The sequence below is a fragment of the Orcinus orca genome, chromosome 14, assembly GCF_937001465.1.
Source record: "Orcinus orca chromosome 14, mOrcOrc1.1, whole genome shotgun sequence".
Lineage (NCBI taxonomy): Eukaryota > Metazoa > Chordata > Mammalia > Artiodactyla > Delphinidae > Orcinus > Orcinus orca.
In genome coordinates, this window is record NC_064572.1 from 32,379,487 (window position 1) to 32,401,131 (window position 21,645).

Sequence of the window (21,645 nt, forward strand, 5' to 3'; positions counted from 1 at the left end):
ATAACTTATACCTTTTCTATTGGATCAGTTATTCAGTTTTACTCCAGGCAACAAATTTTAATTTTCTTATTTTAGATCTCTAAAATACAATACTTCTAACCATAGAGGAAATAAAGCAATCTTTTAACATTTTCCTACTTTCCCTACAGCCCATGACTCTACCCAGAGGCTTCCAGGCTTGTAGTCTTTCTCTGAGCAATGACAACTCTATCATCTTATACCACTGAGAGAGGGAAGTATTGAATTGTGCTATCCAATATGCATCTACTAGTCACGTGTGGCTATTTAAATTAAAATTAAATAAAATTTAAAATTCAGTTCCTCAGTCTCTTGGCACATTAGAAGTGCATGCATACGTAGATAGGGACTACCATATTGGACAGAGCAGATATAAACATATACATCATCACAGAAAGTTCCACTGATCAGCACTGGATAGCAAGTCCAGAGAGTTTCAGGAGATATTGATTCCCAAAGAATTCGCCAAGATTTTTCTAAGGTTCCTGTGTTCCTTACAAATACAAAGAATGCAGTGAATGATCACCAAGAGTTTCTGGAAATAAGACACTAAGTCAGGTCATGCTGGCTAAGAGAGTACAATGCTGCTTCCTTAGGTGACTGAGTCCCAAATGACAACAGTTTTAAAACACTAGATTAACAGAAAGAGATACGATAGTCTTCAAATTCTCTTCATTTAATCACTTACTCATTCAACAAATATTTGCTGAGCACTGACTTTCTGCCTAACACTTTGAAAACTTGAAAAATACAAATATCTAGCTATGACAGAAAAAAGCAAAACAAACAAACAATAGGGAAACAAATTTGAAACAGAGGGAACAAGAGTACATAGGCCCACAGACACAAAAGAGCATAATGTACTGTGTACTCCAGGAACTGACAGGAGGCCAGTGTGACTGGAACGGAGTGAGTGAGGAGGAGGTAGTATGAGACAGGATGGAAGCTGACACATCATATGAACCCCGTAATTATTATAGGAGTTCCTATTTCGGAAACAAAGCAGAATACGCTGTGGTTAAGTGAGGCAATGTATGCAGACACCACAATTGGTATTCTATAAGAGTAGGTAGATTGTGACAGTATTGTTTAATATTTGTATCATCAACTTGTTAAAAATGGAATGAAGAGAATATATTCTGTTTTGGTTTTTTTTTTTTTTTTTTTTTAGTTTTGCTTGTGTTGGGTCTTTGTTGCTGCGCACAGTCTTTGTCTAGTTGCAGCAAGCAGGGGCTACTCTTCGTTGTGGTGTGCGGGCTTCTCATTGCAGTGGCTTCTCTTGTTGCAGAGCATGGGCTGTAGGCGCGAGGGCTTCAGTAGTTGTGGCTCGTGGGCTCTAGAGCGCAGGCTCAGTAGTTGTGGCGCATGGGCTTAGTAGCTCCGCGACATGTGGGATCTTCCCGGACCAGGGCTCGAACCCGTGTCCCCTGCATTGGCAGGTGGATTCTTAACCACTGCGCCACCAGGGAAGTCCCAAGAATATATTTTTTAATTTGGAAAACAGTGCTAAATTTAAGGTGTGTGATCACCAGTGACAATAAAAGCATAATTGAACATTTATGAAATGATTCACAGTTTATAAAACCTTTTCTAACGTATCATCGATATATTTAATATTCATACAAACCTGGTGGCTCGGGTAGGTAGGGCATGTATTGCCATATCAGTTGAACAGAAAAAATAAGCTGCATGAGTTGTTCAAGGTCATGTAGCTAACAGACAATAGAGCCAGAATCAGAGCTCAGCTCTCTGAGTCTGCTACTCTTTACTATATAAACTACACTTCTTTCGTTCTCACATTCTAACGTACTGGAGGAGGAAATCAGATTTCCAGTGACCTTGGAAAATGAGAAATATCTGGAAATTCAGAAGGTGAAATTCACTACAGTAAAATACATGCCAGAATAATTAATAAAAAATATCCAACAGTGAGAGGCCTGCGTACCACCAAAAAAAATATATATATATATATATATCTCATATTTAAATGCAGGATCAGCAATGACTTATGAATGTGGCATAAAATGATTTAGGATAAACATGCTCTAGTTTTTTGGTTACAACAACAGAAGGCACATTGCCAGAATTCATAGAAGCAGTATAATCTGTGGATAACATGGAAGAGTATAATCCCTGGAGTTAGACTTTGTGGGTGCTAGTCCTGACTCCACCTCTTAGTATGCTTATGACTTTAGGAAGTTACTTAACCTCTCTGTGACTCAGTTTCCTCATCTATAAAATGGGGATATAGTAATAGTGCCTACTGCCTAGAGTGGTTAAGATTTAATGAGTACTTTAGAGCTACATACACGGCTCTTGGTTTCTACATCTATGAAATAGGGATATAGTAATAATACCTACTGCCTAGAGTGGTTAAGATTTAATGAGTACTTCAGAGTGCTCATAGCTATTTATACATGGCTCATAGCTAAATTGTATGAGCTTTCTTCTACTTCTCCTTCCTTTTTTCTCTTTGTCCTCCCTTATTAGATACCATAATTGAATTCTCAATACTCAAAACTCTTGAGGCCCTTTCTAGAGATTTTGAGGCAACTTAGGTTTTGACAATTTTGGAAAGTATTAAAATGACGGTAAATAGAGGAAATAAATTAATATTTATGAAGTACTTGGCATATTCTAAATATTGCATTAAGCTCTTTCACTTACCTTATCTTCTTTCATCCTCACAAAAGAACATTTTTATTTTGAAACAATTTTAGATTTAGAACGTTTGCAAAAATAGTACAGAGAATTTCCAGATACCTTCACTCAGCTTCCCCTAATGTTAACATCTTACATAACCAGAATGTAATAATCAAAGTCAGGAAATTAACATTTGTACAGGGTCAGTAACTGAACTACAGAATTTATTCTGATTTTACCAGTTTTTCCTCTAATTTCCTTTTTCTGTTCCACAATCTAATCCAGGGTTACAGGTTGCATTTATTTGTCATATCGTCTTAGTCTCTTCCTATCAGACAGTTTGTCACTTGTTCCTTGTTCATGAATTTGATACTTTTGAAGAGTACCTGTCAGTCGTTTTGTAGAATGTGCCTCAATTTAGGTTTGTCTGATGTTCTCTCATAATTAAATTGAGGTCATGCATTTTGGGCAGAAATACCACAGAGATCACCCTTCTCAGTGCATCACATCAGGGATGTAAATGATAGCCCAGTGTCTTACTGTTGGCCAAGTTAACTTTGATCACTGGGTTAAGGTGGTACTTAACCTCTGTGAAGTTACTGTTTTCCCACTGTAGTGAATAAATATCTTGGGGGCAATATTTTGAGACTGTGCAAATATCCTATTTTACCCACTAATTTTAGCATCGCTAAATGTGATCACTGGGGTGAAGGGATGTCTGTCAACTTTCTCCACTGTAACATTTCTGTTTTCCCTTTTATAATGAATAAGTATCTTAGGGGGAGATACTATGAGCCCATGCAAATATCCTGATTCTCTTCAGACTTTTGCCCACTGATTTTAGCATACTTCACTCCCAACATCGTTTAACACAAATATTATTGTCTTAGTTTTGTAGGGAGGTTTATTTACCTGCCTGAGAGGTATATTTACCTCCTTAAGGTCACACAAATAGTAAATCCAGCTGTGTCATACTCCCTTGTAATTTCATCATTCTGTTAAGATATGTTAACCCAGGTATATGGGAGAAGAATCTACCAGGGGATAGGGGAGGAGAGGCTACAGAACTCAAAATATATACATTGTTGGGAAGACAAAATTGAGATTTTAAGAAAAGTTTTTGTACGAGATGGGAATCAACTGTTGAGGGCAAAGCAATGACTCCTCAAAGCATAGTGAGAAATTTAGGTTTGGTGCACACTGACAGTGATCCAAGAGAGACAAAGGGGTTTTGTACGAACGGTGGATATTGATGCAAATATCAATAGAAAATATAGCTTAACCTTTCTGTAAAGATTTATCTTTTGTATTTGAAAAGTTTGTTTCCATCTTGAATTGCCATTTTTATAAGATTTAATCTGACATAAAAAAAAAAATTCTTTGATTAGGATACCAAAACTACCACAAAAAATATATCTTCTCACAGCGTTGGTATAAGACAACCAAATCTCACTCTTAATTTATTCCTTATACCACCTTAAAGAAGGACCTCTACTTAAAAAATATCCAGTACATGCATAAGATTCCGCCCCCAAGATGGTAAAGTGAATCTTTCTGGCGTTTGCTTCTTACCTTTACTCAAGATGAACTGTACCCAATCATAAGCAAAAATCCTACAGCAGTAAAATATGTGTTTGATAAGGAGACTGAGAGAATATATGTAATTTTTTAGAGTATACATTTATTTGAGAGAGTGAAGACATTACTATCATAAGACATTGGCAATAACTAATAATAAGGACCCATTGTATAGCACAGGGAACTCTACTCAATACTCTGTAATGACCTATATGGGAGAAGAATTTTAAAAAGATATATGTATGTATATATAACTGATTGACTTTGCTGTACACCTGAAACTAACACAACATTGTAAATCAACTATACTCCAGTAAAAATTTAAAAAACAAACAAACAAACAGAAAAAAGACATGCATTTTGTGGGGTCCTTTCAACTGTCGTCAGTCATTTCTAATAGTCTTTCCCCTCAAACTGAGGGAATTTCTTCTCATGTTATCAGAGTTCAGGCTTAGTTCTCTTCTAAAATAAGCAACCAGAAGTGGAATAGTCAGCCTGTTTGAAAGGTCAGCAGCATTATCCAATCACAAGTGGCTATTCTTTTCAGAAACAACAGTCCTCTGGAATCATGATGTTAGGTATAGGAGAAGCTTAGGTTCATATATCATCCAGAATTTCTTAAGTATTTTGTGAATAAACAGCATACAAATATTTCACTGATGACCATCATACTTTTAAAAAATCATGGTTTCTGATGTTGTCTGTAACCAGTGTGACTTGTCTGCCTTACTTACATAAATTCTTCTGTCCTGTATCCTAATTAAATTATTTTCTTAGATATATTTCCCCACTGGTATTTCTTAGATATATTTCCCCACTGGTATTTCCCCACTGGTATTTCTCCATAACTGTTTGAAACTTTACACAGTGATAGAGTAAACTACCAACAAACCCCAAACCATGGGCAATTTTACAGGCCCACTAAATTCAGACATGGGTTTTTAAGTTATCTAAAATTGTTGAAAACATGATTCTGAATATCTAACCCATAGCTCAAGACTTAGATTTCAAGACAGACATTTATGATGTAAAACTTCGCAGCCTATGTGATATGCAAAATAGCATGAAGGTTTCTAGAATTAATTTGTAATTTTTAAAACTTTATCTTTAAAAAAAGTAGTTCTTGGGCTTTCCTGGTGGCGCAGTGGCTGAGAGTCCGCCTGCCGATGCAGGGGACACGAGTTCGTGACCCGGTCCGGGAAGATCCCACATGCCGCTGAGCGGCTGGGCCCGTGAGCCATGGCCGCTGAGCCTGTGCGCCTGGAGCCTGTGCTCCGCAACGGGAGAGGCCACAACAGTGAGAGGCCCGCGTACCGAAAAAAATAAATAAATAAAGTAGTTCTTTCTCTTATTTTAGTTCTTTGAAAAATTTGGCATTATAGTAACCATTATTTCCAGAATCAGCATAATTATGCTCTGTAAACCTCTAAAATAATTTAATATTACTCTTTTTACAATCTCATTAATTGGAAATTTGAAAACTGTGTTTTTGTTGATATCAAAGAAATGTTAATTTTTAAAAATATGATAATAGTTATATGGTTATGTTTGAGTCATTACCTTTCAGAAATACATACTAAAGCATTTACATGTGACACTAGTATCTGAGATTTGCTTCAGAATAATATGAAAGGCAGGTGGATAAAGGTATATAAATGAAATAAGCATCATCATAAATTTAAAACTGTTGCATCTTGATGGTGGGTTCCTTGAAGATTGTTATTCTATTTACTTCTGTATGTGGTTAAAATTTTTAAATAATAACTCTTAATACATTTTCAGGTCTTTCTTACTTTGAACATGAGAAGATAAATCCTTTATCTACTAATAAAATTTTAGTTTATTGTATTGGTTATGAGAATTTTTTTCCTTCTTTCTATTAATAGACTGAAGACATTAAAGAAATAGCCAAAAAGACACAGGCTCTTCCAAAGGTGAACTCAGAGAGGCAGCGAATCGTGATTTTCACTCAAGGGAGAGATGACACCATACTGGCTACAGGTACATGTGGAAACTGTGGGAGAAACCCAGTATTATGGAGATTAATCATTCTAACAAAATTCTATATTTTTTCTATTTTAATTTATTCAAAGCAATGTACTTTTTTTTTTTTTTTTACCACCGTCATGTCTTTTACCCCATCTCACCTCCACCCCCATTCCCACCTCTGGCATCCACCAATCTGTTCTCTGTATCTATGACTTTGGGTTTTGTTGGGGTTTTTTTAATTCTTCATATAAGAGATATCATACAGTGTTTGTCTTTCCATGTCGGACTTATTTTGCTTAGCATAGTGCCCTGAATGTTCATCCATATTGTTTCAAATGGCAGCATTTCCTTTTTTATGGCTGAATAACATTTCAGCGTGTGTGTTTGTGTGTGTGTGTGTGTGTGTGTGTGTGTGTGTACCACATTTTCTTTATCCATTCTGAAGTCTGTCCATCCTGAGTGTCTATCAGTGGACACTTAGTTTGTTTCCATGTCTTGGCTATTGTAAATAATACTGCAACGAACATAGGGGTGCAGATATCTCTTTGGGTTAGTGTTTTTGTTTCCTTTGGCTAATTGCTCAAAAGTAGAATTGCTGTATCATATGGTAGTTCTACTTATAATATTTTGAGGAGCCTCCATACTGTTTTTCATAGCAGCTCCATCAATTTACATTCCCACCAACAGTGCACAAGGGTACCCTTTTCTCCATGTCCTTGCCAACATTTATTTCCTGTCTTTATGATGACAGCCATTCTAACAGGTATGAGGTGATACCTCAGTGTGGTTTTGATTTGTATTTTCCTGATGATTAGTTATGGTCAACACCTTTTCATGTACCTGTTGGCCATCTGTTGTCCTCTTTTGAAAAAATGTCTATTCAGATCCTCTACCCTTTTTTTTTTTTTTTTTTTTTTTTTTTTTTTTTTTTTTGCTGTACGCAGGCCTCTCACTGTTGTGGCTTCTCCCGTTGCGAAGCGCAGGCTCAGTGGCCATGGCTCACGGGCCCAGCCGCTCCGCGGCATGTGGGATCTTCCCGGACCGGGGCACGAACCCGTGTCCCCTGCATTGGCAGGTGGACTCTCAACCACTGCGCCACCAGGGAAGCCCCTCTACCCATTTTTTAACTGGATTATTTGGTTTTTTGCTATTGAGTTGTATGAGTTCTTTATATATTTTGGATGTTTACCCCTTATCAGGTACATGACTTGGAAATATTTTCTCCCATTCCATAGGTTGCCTTTTCATTTTATTGATGGTTTCCTTTGCTGTACAGAAGTTTTTTAGTTTGAACTCCCACTTGTTTATTATTGCTTTTTTGGCCTTTGCTTTTGGTGTGCAATCCAAAAAAATCATTGTTGATCAATGTCAAGGACTTATCCCCTTTGTTTCCTTCTAAGAGTTTTTTGGTTTCAAGTCTTACCTTCAAGTCTTTCATCCATTTTGAGGTGATGCTTATGTATGTTGTAAGATAGTGGTTCAGTTTCATTCTTTTGCATATGGCCATCTGGTTTTTCCAACGCCATCTATTGAAGAGACTATCCTTTCCCCATTGTATACTCCTGGCTCTTTTGTCATAAATTAATTGACCATACGTGTGTGGGTTTATTTCTGGGCTCTCTGTTTTGTTCCATTGATGTATGTGTTTGTTTCTATGCTGCAGTACTATTCTGTTTTGACTACTCTATCTTTGTAATATCGTCTGAAATCAGGAAGTGTGATGCCTCCAGCCTTGTTCTGTTTCTCAAGATTGCTTTGGCTACTCAGGATATTTTGTGGTTCCCTACAAATTTTAGGACTGTTTGTTATATTTCTGTGAAAATATACTTTTTATTGTTTTTGTTTAACAAATACACCTATCTTCTCTCAGTAGAAAAGATTTCATTTTCAAGAACTTAATTTATTAAAATTCAGTTGAGTAAATCCACATTGATTTAGTTTATTTACTTTGATATTTTGGAGATACTGTCAGTCTAAAAATGTCTTTCTTGAAAAAAAAAAGACATTTTACTTACCAAATACCTGTGCTTGAATAAAATAAATTTATCTGATGATGAGCAACAGAATTCAGAAATAAGTTATTTCCTTAGAGCTTCCCTGGTGGCTAAGTGATTGAGAGTCCGCCTGCCAATGCAGGGGACACAGGTTCGTGCCCCGGTCCGGGAAGATCCCACATGCTGCGGAGCGGCTGGGCCCGTGAGCCATGGCTGCTGAGCCTGCATGTCTGGACCCTGTGCTCCGCAACGGGAGAGGCCACAACTGTGAGAGGCCTGCGTACCGCCAAAAAAACAAAGTTACTTACTTAGTTTTAAACTTCAAGAACAAAACCTCACTTTTGTTTTTACTCGGCCATCTATTTTATAGCTCTCACATAAATAGAATAGAGGGAACTTCCCTGGTGGTCCAGTGGGTAAGACTCCGTGTTCCCAATGCAGGGGGCCCAGGTTCGATCCCTGTTCGGGGAACTATATCCCGCATGCATGCCGCAACTAAGAGTTCACATGCCGCAACTAAAAAAAAAAAAAAGATCCTGCATGCTGCAGTAAAGATCCCATGTACCTCAACTAAGACCCAGTGCAGCCAAAATAAATATATATATATATATATATAATTTTAATAATAGAATAGGAATTTCATCTAGTAAACATTTATTGATTAAAATGAGTAATATTGTCAATATGATGCTGCCTACTATTAAAGCCAAAATACAAAACTTTAAATACTCTCTGAACCCTTAGGATTAAAACCAAGTTAATTCATAATTATTATAAACAGTAGCAATTATTACCTTTATGTTTGTTCAGTACTCTGCTGAACACTGAAATTTAAGATAGACTTAAATATCTAACTGGAACATAAAATTGGTACACATCGAAGTATGAATACGACAGAGTATAATTATATTTCTTAATTATTGGTACAGAGTATATGGGTTGTATTGACTCAAAGAAGGAGATCAGTAAAGCTTGAAGAAAGAAGTTATAGTGAATATGGAGTAAATTTTTTATTGTATTAAATATATAAGCCTGAAATGGGTGAAAAAAGAAATTATTGTCAAATTGTGGGGAGAAGGAACCCTACAGTTAATTTATTTCAACTTTCTTATTTTAGAATTGTCAAAAGCAAGATTGAGAAATTTACTTTAAAAATTATGTTTCAAAATAATTCAGTGAGTGGTAAATAGTGAAGTGGGGTTATAGATGAAATGAGATTTGTCATGAGTAAATAATTGTGGAAGCCATGTGATGGATATATGGAGGGATGGTCATTATGCTATTACTTCCACTTCTATATATGTTTAAAATTCTCCAAAATTAAAAGTATATAAAACAGAAAGAAATGTAAAAAGTAATTTTTCAGACAAAATTCAGAGATATTAAGTGGTTTTTCCCAAGACTCATTGATATCCTTGCTAAGCCTTGAATTTTAGGAAGGATTTAAAGAAAAGAGGGCAGGGCTTCCCTGGTGGCGCAGTGGTTGGGAGTCTGCCTGCCAATGCGGGGACGTGGGTTCGTGCCCCGGTCCAGGAAGATCCCACATGCCGCGGAGCGGCTGGGCCCGTGAGCCATGGCCGCTGAGCCTGCGCGTCCGGAGCCTGTGCTCTGCAATGGGAGAGGCCACAACAGTGAGAGGCCCGCGTACCGCAAAAAAAAAAAAAAGGAGGGCAGACCAGTCAAAGAGGATCATGTGAGCAAAGGCACCAGGTAGTATGTAATCTTTAATTGTTGTGACAGGAAAAGCCATGTTGTTGTTAATTTGTACAAGAAAGAAAAGAAATAAGTCATGAAAAGATATCCCTTCATTGATAATAACTATCTGGATTGCCGTCTTCCTATGGTATGTGGCCTGTTCCTGTCTTAGCAATAAACACTGTTTGGAAAAGTGAAAAACATGCAGATTTCTTATAGGAACTGTTATACTGCTTTCAGATTCATAAAATGCAATTTGTTGCTCTTTATGGAGACATTTATTTTAAGGCTTTATATATTCCAGATCTACATATTGTACAAGTGTCTTCCTCATTGTGAATTTGCACAATTTTCCCAAAATTGAAACCTTTAAAATTAGCTTCCCCTTCCTGTGACTGAATTTCCTTGTCAACTCATTTTGTTCTTTATTAAATCTATTAAACCATTCTTAGGGATGCTTACCAGCAGGAATTTATTTGCGGAAAGACGCTGGCTAATCTTTGCTGTTCCTACTATATGAAAATGAACTTAAATTAGAGGATGCACTATATCTGCAATGCATGATAAATACAAGATGGATAGAGAATCTGTTCAGCGGTGTCAGCTACAAAAGCAAACATGATAAATGTTAATGCAGTTTTGAGCCCTGGGATAAGCTATTCAATGCACAAGCATAGCTGAATCTCTTTGCTATGTTGTTATTCATGGCAGCCAAATAAATGTCAATAATAAAAGAGAATTAAAGATTTTCATTTCCCAGAGGCAATCCTCTAATACGGCTTGATCTTTCATTTCATTTGTAATTCGTTCTCATGTCAGGATGCAATCATTCGCCAGGCTCTGGGTGTCATGTTAAGTCATTTAATAATGATTAAGAACATAAAAATGCTTGGCCTGTGGGGCAATTCACAGAAGAGATGCCAATTTGTTATTGTTTTTCCTCCTTTCCTCTTGAATATGGATCAGCTTTTTCCCACCTCCTAGCATAAAATACTAATGGAAGATGGGGAAGGAATGTGTCCCTTAATTTACCATAAGTGACATTCCAGAACGGCACAAGGCAGTGCTAGCACACTTATTAAAACACTAATTAGGAATTAGTGTTTTAATTCCTTAAACCTCACTCTGTAGAGTACTTTTAAATGATCACTGCTAAGTTTGTGACATTTAGCAATAATGTAACAAAATTAGTTTCCTTGGTATTTAATTCTAGAGACCTTTCTCCTTTTGAGATACAGAGTCTGTAAACTACTTTCTCTTATTTTATAAATGTAATTCTTTGAATTTCTCTCCTATGAATTGCTTGTGAATCTAAAGCCTTTTCCACTTACCCTATTTTTTTTGGTCACCTCTATTTCATTTGGGTATCCATCCTCTATCCTTGCAGCCCAGAGGTTTTGTCACATACCAGCCCAGAGGTTTTGTCACATCACTGGTTCCTTGCTTACAGGATAATTGAGTTCTGAGCTTTTGGCGGGGTGAGGGGACCTGAGGGGGACTGGAAAGTAATGAGTAAGAGACTAGGGATGAAGGGCAGGAAGGAAAAGATGATTCTATCCATTTTGATCCTTTTAATGTTGACTAACCTGTTAGAGGAATGGGAGTCAGGTTAGGGAAATCGTTTCTGTCTGTATAAACTTTAGAAAAACTAATACTACAGATTACCTACTGGAAAGCAGCTGCTAATAAGGTCTTCATATATTAACATCTTACTATGATAAGGACTGTAGTGAAAAAAATACAGATTTTCTACATACATATGTGTAAATATATATACATATACATATATATGTCCTTATAGGAAGTTTAAATTTCTCCAAGTTTCCGTACTAAATTTATCACTAAAAATTGGAGGAAGCAATAGGACTTTTGTTCTAAATTGAAAATAATGCATTTTACACAGTGGCTGTTACGAGACAATAAAATAGGTCCACTGAAGAATAAACTGTAGACTTTTCTGAATAATTTTAGAGTGCTTTTTGGGCTGTTTGAATTGTAATTTTGCTCAGACAGAAAAAACAGACTAGCTCAGAGGTTTTCACCTGGAAGACTGGTGCTGTTATATTAGAATCACCTAATGGGCTTTTGGTAAATAGAGCCCTTCCTTCATAAAAACACCTTCCCCTCAACCTGATACATCCCTGTGAGGAGTTAGAATATACATCCTCAAGAAGATGTCTAAGAATGGGGGTGATAGAGTCTGAGGGGAGGGGAGTGTAGGATTGTGTATTTGTTGAAAAAGCTCCCTGAGGTGATATAGCAGTGCTGTCTATCCTCCATCTCTCATGTTGAGAACCATTGGATTAGGTGATTTAATAATGTTGCTGCAAGTTCTATGATCCTATGGGATAATGGAAACAAAACCTTTTAGCAGCTAAGCATCTAGTACTTCAATAAGTCAGGCCTTTTTGAATGCTTCTCTTTCTCAATAAATCACAAAGTAACGAGGACCCATCCACAATAACAAGCAAACTACATACTACTTTATTTTTTTTTTATTTTTTATTTATTTTATTTATTTATTTTTGACTGCATTGGGTCTTTGTTGCTGCACGCGGGCTTTCTCTAGTTGTGGTGAGCGGGGGCTACTCTTCGTTGCAGTGCAGGGGCTTCTCATTGCAGTGGTTTCTCTTGTTGCAGAGCATGGGCTCTAGGCGCACGGGCTTCAGTAGTTGTGGCATGCAAGCTCAGTAGTTGTGCCTTGGGGGCTCTAGAGCGCAGGCTCAGTAGTTGTGGCACACGGACTTAGATGCTCTGCGGCATGTGGGATCTTCCCAGACCAGGGCTTGAACCCATGTCCCCTGCATTGGCAGGGGGATTCTTAACCACTGCGCCACCAGGGAAGCCCTACATACTACTTTAAATTGTCTCCTGCCTCTGGCATGCTTGTAATTTGAGGTAGTCACATTGTGGTGTCCTTTGTCATTTCATTATGGGTAAATAGGGTTATTGAAGTTTCTTGCCTTCATGTTCTTGAGTCCTTAAACTTGTCACCCCATTTGCTAGTTAAATTGTCATGTTCTTTGAAAACACTCAGTGCTGTCCATTACTCTCTAAGAAAAGATCAGTGTGATTTGCAATTCTGGTAGGCATAAGGCACAGAAGGTGTGCAAAAGAAAATGCAAACTCTGAAGGAAAACAATCTCAGCAGCTGGAAGAATAATGTCAGCACATCATCACAACTCCTACTGCTACAAAATATTATTATAAATCACTTTGAAAATGTTATCTCTACTGCAGCCAAACCAATTTTAAATCATGTTCTTGTTGGCATAGGTTGGTAATGGCGTGGATGGAACAAATTAAGTAGCATTCTTTCAGAGTGTCTATGTATGGCATTCATAGAAAAAAGTTCTTACCAGATGAGGTTTTACAGAATATATATCAATATTTCGTAACTATGAATATAAACAAGTAAGTTATTAACTCATGTTCCATTTTTAGATTTTTGTAACCATAAAAGACAAAGTCCTTTAATTATCCAAGAGGTCGAACATAATTTAGAAGGACATATATGGAACTGTCACATTCCTGACAAAGTAATATCTTTGGGGCATGGTATGTGTGGTTTAGTGATCTCATGCCTGTCAAGAAATGAGACTTCTTTCAACTCCCACCTTTCTATCAAAGCTAGAAAGCAAAATGGGAGACAGCCTACACTAGGCAAATGTTAGCCTTATTATAGCATTTATTTTTGGAAGGAACCTTATTCAGATTTATTGAGGTATAGATTACATATAGTAAAATGCAGATATATTTTACCAAATAACGTGTAACCACCATAATCAAAATATAGAATATTTTGTATGGTTTATTTTGAAATATAGTATGGATACAAAATTGGTACAGATTTTCACTATGTCAACACACCTGTGCCAACTACCACCAGATCAAGTAATAGAACACTTCTAGCACTTCAGAAGCCACCTCTTGTGCTCCCCTCCTAATCATTACCCCCCACCAAATGTACTTATTATTTTGGCTTCTGCTGCTAACAATTTGTTGTGCTTCTTTTTAAAATAGAATCACCCAGTATATAGACTTTTTATCTTGATCTGTCCCCATAATTTTTTAAGCAGTACCTTACTTTTGACAACATAAGATGCTCTAGGCTCTTGTATTTACCTACCTCGGTCCAAGAATCGACTACTTCTTCAAATAACCCCGGTTCCTTTTATTAGCAAATGGTATTTAGAAACCCAGATCTGGGTGCTAGATATGTTCATTGCTACTTGAGAATCATTGCTTCTAGGCCCTCTTACAAATAGATTGGCAATATATGTATGTATAACAACTCATGAATCTATACCTATCTATATTTATTCCTATATTTATCTGTCCATTTATATATTTAAATTCCATCAGTTCAAACTGATACCTTTGATTCCAGTCCAACAGGAGAGTTCATTCTAGCCTTCTCCCTTTCCTTATTTATAACTTCCTCTGACATTGAAGTTCTGGTTTTCATTATGTAAGATACATTTACTATTTGTTCTGTCTTAAAGTAGTTTTGAATTGCTTACCCATACCCTTGTATGAAACATATTTCCTTAATGTACAGTGTTAGATTATAGTCCTTTTTGTCTTTGGCCCTACAGTATCTAGTCAAAATACTGTTATCCAAAAGTAACTTTGTTAGTTCTTTTATTCTATCCACTTCATGTGGTTACATTATTTATTTGTAATGCAGTTATATTCATTTGTTAGAGTTTGTATTCCATTTTGGTTTCCTTTCATATCTGTGTTGGTTTTTTTAATAATTAAAATTCACTTTTTATGGTGTCAGGTTCTCTGTGTTTTGACAAATGCATACATTTATGTAACCACCACCATAGTTATAATTCAGAAGGGTTCCGTTTTTCAGTTCCAGTTTTCCAAAGTGATGGTACCAGTTTATACTCCCACCAGTAGCATATAGAATGGCTTTTCCCCCCCAGAACTTCACCAGCGTTTGCTGCTATCCACCTTTTTAGTTTTGTCATTCTGGTGAGTATGTATAGTATCTCATTGTGCTTTTAACTGGAATTTTCCTATTGTAATGAGGTGGGACACCTTTTCACCTGCTTCTTAACATTTGTATATCTTCTTTTGTTGAAGTCTTTTTTTTTTTTTTTTTTGGCTGCGTTGGGTCTTCATTGCTGCATGCTGACTTTCTCTAGTTGCAGTGAGCCAGGGCTACTCTTCGTTGCCGTATGCGGACTTCTCATTGCAATGGCTTCTGTTGTTGCCGAGCACGGTCTCTGGGTGCATAGGCTTCAGTAGTTGTGGCACACGGTCTCAGTAGTTGTGGCTTGTGGGCTCTAGGGCGCAGGCTTGGTAGTTGTGGTGCAGGGGCTTAGCTGGGCATGTGGGATCTTCCCAGACCAGGGCTCAAACCCGTGTCCCCTGCACTGGCAGGTGGATTCTTAACCACTGCGCCACCAGGGAAGCCCTGAAGTCTTTTGCTCTTATTAGATTGTCTTAGTGATTATAATTCTTCTTACAGTCAGCATGCAAGTCTTGTTACAAAAGCCTTTAATTTTAATATAGTCCAATTTATAATGTTTTCTCCTGTGGGTAATAACTTTTCATGTTCTTTGAAGAAAATCTTTGCATATGCCAAGCTTATGAAGATATTTTCCTATTCTCTTTTTCTATAATTTTTATTTATTTATTTTTATATCTAGATCCACAGTCCATCTAGAATTAGAATCAGTTTTTATATACGGTGTGGACTAGAGGGCATGATTCATTTATTTTGTGCATATGAGTAACCAGTTGACCCATCATCATTTATTAAAAGGAACATCCTTTTCCTAACTGCACTGAATTGGTACCTTTGTCACATTTCAAGTGACCTTATAACTGTGTCCCTTTTTCGAGACTTTATTCCATTGTTCTCTTTATTCTTGTACCAGTTTACACTGTCAGTTTCTGTTTATAATCAGCCTTTTTATCTGGTAATGTGAGCTTTCTAATTTTGTTCTTCAGGATCGTCCTGGTTCTTCTTGGCCCTTTGCATTTCTAGGTAAATTCCAGAATCAACTTGTTGTCACCACCCCCAGAGTTTGTTTTTTTTTTTTTCCAAATCCTTAATAGAATTTTTATTGAGATTATATTGAATCTGCATTTCAATTGGAGAGAATTGACATCTTTATAATATTTTAGTCTTATTCTTTGAATAAGAGGTTTATATAATATTTCCATTTTCTCTGACTGCTTTTTGGAATTTCTCTTTGACTTTAACTTTGTATTTGGTTTTGGTGTTCCTTGTATTTATCCTGCTGGGGGTTTTAGTGTTCCTTGAATCTATAGTTGATGACTATTAACAGTTTTGGAAAATTCTCAGTAATTATCTCTTTAGATACTGCATCCCTGATTTTCCAATTGGAGACCAATTACACATATCTTAGGCCTTTTTTATTGTGTCCCACATATCTTTTATGCCTTTTTTGTACTTTTTATTTTTTTTATATTTTTTGTATTATTTTTTGTATTTTTTTAGCTTCAGCTTGTGTGTTTTGCGGTGACCTAGCATTTAGTTCACTAATCCTCTCTTTTTCACTTTGTCCCATCTGTTGAGTTCCTTATTTCAGTAATCACATTCTTCTTTTTCTAAATTATTTGATTCTTTTTTATTGATCCCAGTTTTATAGTGTAATCCTCTACCTTCTCATTAATTTTTCAAACATATTAATCACTGTAATAGTAAATTGCATGTCCAGAAACTATAATGTCTCAGTCATCTGTTGGTCTGTTTCTTTTGTTCCTAATAAATTATAGCATTTCTGTTGGTGATACTGTTTTCCTGTAGAAGGCAGCTAGAGTAAACCTAGATCAAAAACTGAACTAGCTCAAGGTTTTGTTGCAGGTTTTATAAGATTCAATCTACTTCTGTATTTTTTTTCCCACTCCTGAAATGCTGTCTCTCTCCTGAAATCTCACCTGAAATCCTGGCATATTTACTAGGGTCCCTACTCATTGGTAGGTTCTCTTTGCACCATATAACTGCCAAAAAATTACTCTGCCTTTTAGAGGTCTTCTGCTTAGTATCTTGGCCTTTTGTCCTGCTGCCTTACAAATTTGGCAAACACCTCAAAGGAGAAAACCCCTGAGAATAAGGCTTACTCCACTGTGTTCCCCTTCAGGATCACGCCACTTCAATTCTGATTGCCTTGGCAGCCTGAAACTCCAGTTTTTGTCTCACCAGCCCTGGAGACTGCCAAAAGCTCTGTTGGCTTTGCTACCTCTTAGCAAGAGCCAATTGCCTAGATTCTCAACCTCTCACCCAGCACCAAGAATTTGCAGGTCAACTTTTAGCACGTTAGCCTAGGTCTTTAAGGTTCTCTTTTCTCAGAGATCTTGTCCCATCAAGTCTTGGCTTCATTTATTGTTTTAAATTTTTTTTTTTAATTTTTGCAACTTTTCTAGCTGTTGATGGTGTAGGAGTTGGTTTATTACAAGCAGTAGCATTAGAGCCTAAATTAAAGTCCTTAGTCAATATTTTTTATTATAAAATAGAAAAATATATGGTCCTGGAAAGTTAAGTGGGCTTAGCTATTTGTTATATAAGGTTGTTAGCTGATTTAGCAATACTACCCTCCATAATTCACTTTGAGAACTGCCAGATTAGGTAGAGACAAAAACAGCTGGATTAGAACCCAGCCTCTTGAATCTCAGTCTAGTCTAATCTGTTCTATACCATGCTGCCTCATTTGTTTACAGCAGTGGTTCTCAACTAGGAACAGTTTTTCTCCTCACTTTTGGTTGTCACAATGGGATAGGTGGTGGAGGGTGGGGGAATTCCACTAGCATCTAATGGATAGAGGCCAGAGATGACACTACACATCCTATAATGCACAGGACAGTCACTCACAACAAAGAATCATCTGATCCAAAATATAAATAGCATCAAGATTGGAAAACCCCTGGCTTACAGTGTACCTCAGAATGTATATTTAAAGGATCACTGTCTACTTCCCCATTACACATTTAACCATAAGATCAATACCAATAGACTTTAGTAGGATAAATCTTCTTGTAGGAATACATCCAGGGGCCCCTTGATCGAAGAAAGCATCCATGTATGATCTAGTCCATACTTGGTTAACTGTGTTTTTAGAACTTCTTCCAAATAATCTCCAATTCTAAGACTTCTGTTTAAGTAGAATATCATAAGAGCTGGAAAACATTATGATGAAGAGGTGGGTATACATATCATAAATTCATTTTGTATATGTGAATGGGTATCTAGATGATAGCTGTGTTTACCTACACATTTATAGTTAGATAGACAGACATTAGCTTTAATGGTTCTTAGAGAATGTATCCATCATGTTTTAAAACTCCATATAATCAATTTCTATAATTGAAAGCTCTTAAAAATATACAAATGGATATTTATCTAAGAGGTATATTACCAAATATTTTTCAGAATAATTATTGTTTGTATCCAGTGAGTGATTTTTCTGAAATTCAGTTAGACACCAAAATTCATTTTTCAGAGCATTACAACTTGGTGGCAAAATTTTATTTTGGCTGAATCACTGCATGCAAGTTTTTGGTTCAGATAAAAATCTTTGGAGGTGTAGCAGATAAGTATGATTCAGATAATTGAACAGCTAAAATTTTCCTTAGTTAAAAGGAATAAATTGTTTGCACATTGAATATGAAAAGCTACTTAAATGAAGACTTAAATATTGCCTTATTCCTTTTATTAGGATAAAGACAGCTTATCCCAATTAAACTTCTTTAGAAGCTCACATCATTTTTGATTTATTCATTTTTAAAGTAGCCCTGTAGAAGCCAGCATTCCTGAGGACTTCCCCCTTTGTTTAATCTTGGTCCATAACGTTTATTTAGATTTTCTCTGCTTCTACTAAACTATTTTAAGTTCTTATGTCTAGAGCTTTTCTGGCTCAATAAACAATCAAGTCTCAAGAAAATGGCCTAGTTCTTTTGTCAAATTAATTATTTCACACTTAGCCGTCTATTTAATTTACTCATCGTAATAAATTTAGCCTATACTCTTAATGATTTCCTTTAGTCCTAGAATTCCACCCATACTCACCTATAACAAAGGGGAAATTTTTTAAAATGTTTTTTGAATAAGCAATACATTCACATGGTTCAGAATTCAAAAAGTACAATAATTAGGGCTGTTCAGCTGTCCAGTACTTGTGAGGAAATAGGCAGTTATTCATTATTATGGTAACCATACAACTTGTCATCAAAACGTAGATACTTTTGGAAGTGAAAGAGGGTGCTATTAATTGTAATAGGACTATCGTGGGCAAACCAGTCTATGTGGTCATGGGAGTCATTATAGATATTTAAACAAAGGTATTTAGTAAAATGAATTATTGCATTGGTTGACATTTTGAACTGTGTTAATTTCTAACATTTCTTCCAACTCATAGATTTTTGATCATGTGCTAAGAATATGCCAGATAATATAGAACTTAAGCCTGCGAATCTATAAGTGCAGGCAGGACAAGTTGGAGAAGCAAGACACCAATAGATAAAACATAAAGTAGGGCTTCCCTGGTGGCGCGGTGGTTGGGAGTCCGCCTGCCGATGCAGGGGACGCGGGTTCGTGCCCCGGTCCGGGAAGATCCCACATGCTGCGGAGCGGCTGGGCCCGTGAGCCATGGCCGCTGAGCCTGCGTGTCTGGAGCCTGTGCTCCGCAACGAGAGAGGCCACAATGGTGAGGGGCCTGCGTACCGCAAAAAAAAAAAACATAAAGTAACAGTACAAATGAATTCAAGTCAGTGTGGTTTTATTGAGTGCCTTCTATATGTCGAAAATTGTAGTTATGTAAGACAAAAACTCCTTTTCTTAAAATCTAGGAGAGACATAACCCACTAATACAGTATGAGAAGTGGTATACAATTTTTATGAACTAATTTATATAGGATAACAGAAGGAAGAAGAAGTTGGGGAAAGTTTCACAAAGGAAGTGATGTTTGAATTAGGCTTTGAAGAATACTTACAATTTTGGCAAGTTGAGATTACAAAAGAATGTAAGTTAACGGAATAATAAGATCGAAAGGCAAAGAAGCCTGAAAGGGTATGATGTATCACAAAGAAAGTCACATATAGGGGAGAGGGGTGTGGGTGAGCATGAAATGGTAAGTTGTAATAGGCCTTTGAATGCTGTGCTGCACAGTAAAGTGCTTCAAGTACATACTGAGAAGGAAGAGATCATTTGGGTTGAGAAACATTTTGTGGTCAATAAAAGAAAGGAACTATACTACACTTGTTTATAAAACTCTTTTTCAGAGGGATCAACAAATACTAAAGATGAAGTTTTTCTTTTTATTAAATGCCAAAGAATAAAAGCTGCAATAATCCCTCTAAAAAGTATTAGTGATGAACAATCCCATGAGGTTAGAGTGAGACAAATTTGATAGGGTTAGAAAAATTGTAGAGAAAAGGAGCTATGTATAAACTGTGGTGAAAGCACTAGGGAAAGCGCCTTAGAAAATTAATGAAGATTGGTTTGGTTTAAAGATGATAAACAGAGACTAATGCAAAAGGCTAATGAATTCAGTCATGGAGAAGGTTTATACTAAAGTGCTTTCAAATAGAATTGCTGCTGGCCTGGTTTTTATTAAGCATTTTTTTCCGTTAAATTAAGGGGAAAATTTAAATAACCCATTAATAAAATTTGCAGTTGATACTAAATTAGGAGATACTGTAGCTGTTAATAAAATTATGGAAATTCTGATAATAATTATTGGAAGTTGGGTACAGAAGTTCAAAATAGTGTTTAAAATAAGATAAAATATATTCATCCCATTTTTAAACCCACATGGAAGCAGCAGCTAGCATTTGAGAAATGTCTCCATTTCCAGGAGATATTCCTGGTTTAAGGGTTTTAAGAACTGAATGGTAGAGTCACCTAAAATGTAGAGCTGTAGGACTATGTCATCACTAAAGAGTCTACGTTTATAAGATGTATAATGTGGGCTTCCCTGGTGGCGCAGTGGTTGAGAGTCCGCCTGCCGATGCAGGGGACGCGGGTTCGTGTCCTGGTCCAGGAAGATCCCACATGCGGAGCGGCTGGGCCCGTGAGCCATGGCCGCTGAGCCTGCGCGTCCAGAGCCTGTGCTCCGCAACAGGAGAGGCCACAACAGTGAGAGGCCCACGTACCGCAAAAAAAAAAAAAAAAAAACTTAACCCAGATGAGGCAGATGTTGAGATAGGATGTCCTGGTTACAGGGGTTGGTAACAAATCTGGTGTCAAGTCAGCTTAAGTACAGTCTCCACAGGAGTACAACAACCTGAGGAATTCTGGTATAAACACACCAAGATACTATGTGAGCTAGCAGTGGTAGTGGGAAAATGGAAAAAGCTCTTTCTCAGGAGGAAATCAGTGTCATTCAGAGAAGTCTATTTTTATATAAAAGGAGCTGTATTGGTCTTATAAAAAGAAAGGTTGCCAGGAGCCGGCAAGCACTAAAATGCCTAGCAAACACCTTGGAGTGAAAGGAGTCTAGTTTTAGAAGATGGAGACTAGACTGTTAGGAAGGATACTACTCAGGGCTAAGGATAGGGAATCCAGACTGAAGCTCAGTCCAGTTCCCAAGATTGACTGGTACAGAAGACAACTTATTAAGATAGAACAAAGCTTTGTGGTCACAGTTGGGCCACCACAGCTTACATCTGAATGTCTAAAGTTATTCCATGCCCTACTCTTGGTAAGTATCCTGCCCTTATTAGGATTAGCTTAGAGTTGGTGCCCAA

At 36.9% G+C, this 21,645-nt stretch overlaps 1 protein-coding gene across 8 annotated transcripts in view; it reads left to right on the forward strand.

Moving 5' to 3' along the window:
- Window positions 1-21,645, forward strand: part of ADK (adenosine kinase) — a 485,652-nt gene that overhangs the window by 401,047 nt on the left and 62,960 nt on the right. For all 8 annotated transcript variants that reach the window (XM_033434179.2, XM_004273086.3, XM_049697247.1 and 5 more), the window contains one exon: window positions 6,126-6,240. In XM_033434179.2, the coding sequence (XP_033290070.1) occupies window positions 6,126-6,240 (115 nt within the window). The remainder of the gene's footprint in view (window positions 1-6,125; window positions 6,241-21,645) is intronic.